Source organism: Nicotiana sylvestris, chromosome 6 (genome assembly GCF_000393655.2).
Source record: "Nicotiana sylvestris chromosome 6, ASM39365v2, whole genome shotgun sequence".
Taxonomy (NCBI): Eukaryota; Viridiplantae; Streptophyta; class Magnoliopsida; order Solanales; family Solanaceae; genus Nicotiana; species Nicotiana sylvestris.
This window is the reverse complement of record NC_091062.1, coordinates 13,951,627-13,957,924: the sequence shown is the minus strand read 5'-3', so window position 1 is coordinate 13,957,924 and position 6,298 is coordinate 13,951,627. Positions and strand designations below refer to the sequence as shown.

General features: G+C 42.3%; 1 protein-coding gene across 1 annotated transcript; it reads right to left on the bottom strand.

The window, feature by feature from the left end:
• Positions 1–1,452: 1,452 nt before the first annotated feature.
• On the bottom strand, positions 1,453–1,857 carry LOC138870283 (uncharacterized). The gene has a single exon (XM_070148078.1). The coding sequence runs from the start codon at positions 1,855–1,857 to the stop codon at positions 1,453–1,455; it is 405 nt and encodes a 134-aa protein (XP_070004179.1).
• Between the last annotated feature and the right edge of the window lie 4,441 nt (positions 1,858–6,298).

Here is a 6,298-nt window from a genome sequence, read left to right as displayed (position 1 = left end):
CATTTATATTGGGCACACAAATACGACCCTGCAACCTCAAAAATTCATCTTCTCCAATAGTAACCTGCTTGGCACCATCGTGCGGCACTATGCCCTAAGGACAAACAAATGAGGGTCATCATACTTTCGCTCTTTGATGTGCTCAAACAAGGAAGACCGAGCGACTGTACAAGCTAGAACACGACTAGGCTCTGAAATATCCAACCTCACGAACTGATTGGCCAAAGCCTGAACATCTAATGCAAGCGGTCTCTCACCGACTGGAATATACGCAAGGCTGCCCATACCCACTGCCTTTCTACTTAAGGCATCGGCCACTATATTAGCCTTCCCGGGATGATACAAGATGGTGATATCATAGCCTTTTAATAGCTCTAATCACCTCCACTACCTTAAATTGAGATCCTTTTGTTTGAACAAATATTGTAGACTTCGATGATCCGTGAATACCTCGCACGACACACTATAAAGATAGCGCCTCCAAATCTTCAACGCATGAACAATGGTTGCCAACTCTAAGTCATGAACATGGTAATTCTTATCATAAACCTTCAACTGCCGCGACGCATATGCAATCACCCTGCCATCCTGCATCAATATTGTACCGAGCCCAACATGAGATGCATCACAATACACCATGTAAGATCTTGAACCTGTGGGCAGTACCAACACTAGCGCCATGGTCAAGGCAGTCTTAAGCTTCTAAAAGCTCGCCTCACACTCGTATGACTATCTGAATAGGGCACACTTCTGGGTTAACCTGGTCAATGGGGCTGTTATAGATGAAAACCCTCCATAAACCGATGGTAATATCCCGCCAAACCCAAGAAACTCCAGATCTCCATAGTTGAAGTAGGTCTAGGCCAGTTCTGAACTATCTCAATCTTCTTAGGATCCACCTGAATGCCCTCTGCCGATACGACATGCCCCAAGAAAGCGACTGAGTCTAACCAACACTCGCACTTTGAAAACTTGGTATTTAACTGGCTACCTCTCAGAATCTGAAATACAATTCGAAGATATTGCTCGTGCTCCTCCCGACTGCGGGAGTAGATTAAGATATCATCAATAAACACAATCACAAAGGAATCCAAATAGGGCATGAACATCCAGTTCATCAAATCCATAAATATTGTTGGGGCATTTGTCAACCCAAATGACATTACAAGAAACTTATAATGCCCATACCGAGTCTAAAAAGTTGTCTTACGGACATCGGATGCCCTAATCCTCAACTGATGGTAGCCAGACCTCAAATAAATCTTCGAAAACACCTTGGCACCTTGAATCTGATCAAATAAGCCATCAATCCTCAGCAGTGGATACTTGTTCTTTATGGTGACTTTGTTCAACTGTCGATAATCTATGCACATCTTTATCGATCCATCTTTCTTCTTCACAAACAACACAGGTGCACCCCAAGGCGAGACACTAGGTCTAATGAAGCCCTTATCAAAGTAAATCTTGCAATTGTTCCTTCAATTCCTTCAACTCTGACAGGACCATACGGTATGGTGGAATAGAAACGGGCTGAGAGCCAGGAACCAAATCAATACAGAAGTTAATATCTTTGTCGGGTGGTATCCCCGACAGATCTGCAGGAAACATCTCTGAAAACTCACGAACAATTGGTATTGAATCCATGGAAGGAACCCTTATACTAGAATCGCGAACATAAGCCAAATAAGTTATACAACCCTTCTCGACCATATGCTGAGCCTTCACATAAGAGATAACCCTTCCAGTAGAATGGCCAAGAGTATCCCTCCATTCTAATTGAGGCAACCCTAGCAAGGCTAAGGTCACTGCCTTGGCGTGACAATCCAATATGGCATGATAAGGTGACAACCAATCCATACCCAATATGACATCAAAATCTACCATATCGAGAAGTAGGAGATCTACACTAGTCTCAAGACTCCCAATAATAACCACACACGAACAATAGACACGATTTACAATAATGAAATCTCCCACAGGTATGGACACATACATAGTAGCACTCAAAGAATCACGAGGCACAACCAAATATGAAGCAAAATAGGATGACACATAGGAATAAATAGAGCACAAATCAAATAGAACTGAAGCATCTCTATGGCAAACTAGAACAATACCTATGATAATAACGTCAGATGACTCAGCCTCGGGCCTATCTAGGGGTGGGCGTTCGGTATTTCGGTACGGTATTTATGAATTATGGTTCGATATTTCGGTATTCGGTATATCAATTATGCATACCAAATACCATACCAAACTAGTTCGGTACGATTCGGTATTTTGTTGTTTGGTTCGGTACGATTTCGGTATGGTTTCGGTATTGCACCATCCCTATCTAACGTGATAAGTAGTGGCTGTAATTACTAGTTACAATAGTCTTACTAGGTTTTCACATTTCTATCTCATAATCCTGTTAGTTGGGCAGATTTAAAGCTTGTTTTAATGGTAATTTTCCCATGAGCTTTTACTGAGTGCCAACTCTTGTGTCTGAACTGGTAACAAGCGGGTGAAACTAGCCGCTGGAAATACTCCACTTCTCTTTAAACGGTTTCTTTTCTACTGCCTACCCCTCTTGTTTATTTTTCTGTTGAAACAAAAGTTAGAAAATATGATGTATGATACTGTATAATGTTTATATACACAATATGGTAATGGAATTAACTTTGAGTCTTACTTTCTGCAACCTTTCTCATTGTGGCATTTACCTTCTCATTGGATTTGATCTAAAGCTAACAAAATAAGTTTCTTAATTTCACCATTGTTCTGGCCAGTGAAGGACTAGGAAGCACGGTAATACTAAACTATTTCGGTACCGAAATACTGAAATATCAAAAACCCAATACCGTATACCGTACCGAAATACCAAAATATTGAAATACCAAAATTTTTGTACCGAAATACCGAAAAAAACGAAACCGAAATACCAAATTAATTTGGTTCGGTTCGAAATTCGATTTTTCGAATTTTATGCCCACCCCTAGGCCTAGCTGGGAAAGCATAACATCGGGGTGGGGCCCCTCTACTCTGAACTACATCTCTAGGATGGCCTTTAGCTAGCTGGCCTCCACCTCTAGTGGCCTAACTTCCACCTCTAATGGACTAACATCCACCTCTAGCTGCCTGACCCCTATCTCTAGCTGGCTGGACGAGCGATGAAGCAATCGGTGCCAGGATCATAGCACGAGAACCCTACTACTTGAGTTGCCCGATGACCGTAGGCAAAATCTAGCAATGTATTTCGGATCACAACAAGTATAACAGGACCTCAGCTATTGTGATTGTTGACCCTAAAATTGACTCTGTCGACCTGAGTAACCACCTTGAAAACTCTTGAGTAGAGGTGTACTAATAGGAGCTGGTGGTGCATTGTAGGCTTGCTGGTCGGAATGAGACATATGTGGGTCGCGACCACTTGAAACACTGTGGGATGCCTGGAGCGCTGAATGAAATGGCCTAGGAGGATGGCCTCTACCAAAGGTACCCCTGCCTCCAGATGAGGCATCACTGAAACCATCGGAATGACGACGCCCCTTATCAGACCTATGCCCTCTCTCATGTGAAAGAACCATCCCGATCTGCCTGGCGACATTAGCAGTCGTATGAAAAGAAATCTCACCCCCAGTCTTCTTGGCTATCTGTATCTTGATAGGGTGAGTGAGTCCATCAATAAACCTCCTCACCCTCTCTCTCTTAGTAGGAAGCAGAAGAAGAGTATGACGGGCTAGATCCACAAAACGAGTCTCATACTAAGTGACTAATATACTGCCCTGCTAGAGACGCTCAAACTACCTGCGGTAATCCTCTCTCAGTATAATAGGGAGGAACTTCTCTAGGAATAACTGAGAGAACTAGTTCCAAGTAAGAGCAGGAGACCCAGCTGGTCTGGTCAACATATAACCTCTCCACCACCTCTTGGCGAAACCTGTCATCTGAAATACAGCAAAATCGACCCCATTGATCTTAACTATACCCATGTTCTGCAGCACCTCATGGAAGCGGTCAAGATAATTATGTGGGTTCTAAGAAGGTGCACCACTGAAGTGAATTGGGAAGAACTTTGTAAACTTGTGCAATCTCAATAAGCCCTTAGAAGACATGGCGGGTCCATCACTGGCCTGTGCCGCAACAACCGGCTGAACTACCCCAATTGGCGGGGCTGCTAGTGTTTAATACTAGGGAGCCATCTACTCCAAAGTGTGAGTAGTGGGAGTCTGTGCTCCTCCCCCAACCTGAGAAATAGTTGGTGCCATAGAAAATGTACCGGCCTGGGCCACACTCTCCATAAGGCCCACCAAACGGACTAGAGCTTCTTGAAGCACTGGGGTGGCGATGAACCCCTCCGGGACCTGAGCTGGTCCAATAGGGACAGTCTGAACTGGAACCTCCTCATAAAAATCCACCTGAGGCTCCACTGCTGGTGGTGCTACTCGAGCTCTAGGCTGAGCTTTGCCTCTGCCTCGGCCTCTTGCGCGACCTCGGCCTCATCCTCTACCCCTAGTAAGAGTTGCCACTAGGGGCTCCAATTGTTGTCCAGCTGAAGATGCAGTATGTGTTCTCCTCATCTGCAAGAGAACAAAAGTAGAAGAGTTCAATCATCAATGGGAGAATAAAATTGCACGACAGAGAAGAATAGAAGTGAAATTTGTTCCTAAATTTCATAGCTTCTAGAAGATAAGTACAGACATCTCCGAATCGATCCTCCAGACTCTAGTAAGCCTGCTCGTGACTCGTGAGACCTAGGCAACCTAATGCTCTGATACCAACTTGTCACGACCCGAATTTTTCACCTTCGGGACCATGATGGCGCCTAGCATTTCACTAGCTATGCAAGCCAACGTTAAAGAATCTTTGAACCAATTTTAATCAATTCCATAAGTAACACCCATTAAACCGAAATGAACTAAAATAAAGTACGAAGCGACATAATAACCAATAATATCTAAGTACAACCCAGATCTAGAGTCATAAGTACACAAGCTTCTAGAGTCTTTACAAACAAGGTTTGAAATAAAGTATAACTGTCTCGAATGAAAAGAACAGTAAATAGGGAAAATGGAAGGGGTCTTCAAGGTCTACGAACGTCAGCAGATCTACCTCGAGTCTCCAAATGAGCTAATTCAAGCTGATGCGCCTCACGAACAACTGGGAGCAGTACCAAAATCTGCACAAGAAGTGCAGAGTGTAGTATGAGTACAACTGACCCAATATACTCCGTAAGTGTCGAGCCTAACCTCGATAAGGTAGTGACGAGGCTATGACAGTACACCCATGTAATTAAACCTGTACAGATGAAGATACACGTACAACATAACAGCAAATAGAGAATTAACATATACAAGGACATTAGGAGGGGACATGCAAAAAGGGGTACAAGATACAGTACTACAACAGGAAATGACAACATGAAGAAGTAGTTAAACCTTTTACCAAAGAGACAGATAAAATATTGAATAGAAACTGCACGGCATCACCCTTCGTGTTTTTACTCTTAGCCTTACCATGAAACAGTAATAATGGCATGGCATCACCCTTCTTGCTTTTACTCTGAATCTCTCCATAAAATGATAAATACGGCACGGTATCACCCTTCGCACTTTTACTCTAAATTTCATCATACAAAATAGATATGGCATGGAATCACCCTTCATGCTTTAACTCTCAAATACAATACATTATTATCATTCGTGCTTTAACTCTCTTCCTCACTATGTATAAATCAATAATTCCAACAACAATCAGCACGACATCACCCTTCGTGCTTTAATACTCTCCCTTACTATGTATTAATGAACATATAATAATTTGGGAGATAAAATAAGCAAGAACAAACCTTACGTCAACAACGGTTCCATAATACCAACCTCAACTTCAAGAAACAATACTCAATTATCACAAATAGCTGTAAATGCGGAAAGAATGATCAATCTAGTAATAAACTAGCCTAAGCATGGATATCATAATCAAAGAAGGAGTAAATTATAAGAAACAAGTCTTACCCGCATGTTTAACCCAACAACAATGCATAAGAACTCGTCATCTCACATATACGTTGTACCCAACATTTAAACATGTAGCAAATAGTCAAACAAGTCCTAATCCCTCAAGTCAAGGTTAACCACGACACTTGCCTCACTCCAAAAATTAACTCAAAGCTCAACCACGGCTTTGCCTTTTGAACAAGCCTGCGAACCAACCAAATCTAGTAATTTATCAACCAAATAATTCAAAATAAGCCTTAGAAATAATCCACGAATAAAAAAGGTTCAATTAAGGTCATTATTGAAAAGGTCACAAAAGT

Coding starts and splice junctions, on each gene's coding strand:
- LOC138870283 (XM_070148078.1), bottom strand. CDS start 1,857: ATGGATTGGTTGTCACCTTATCATGCCATATTGGATTGTCACGCCAAG.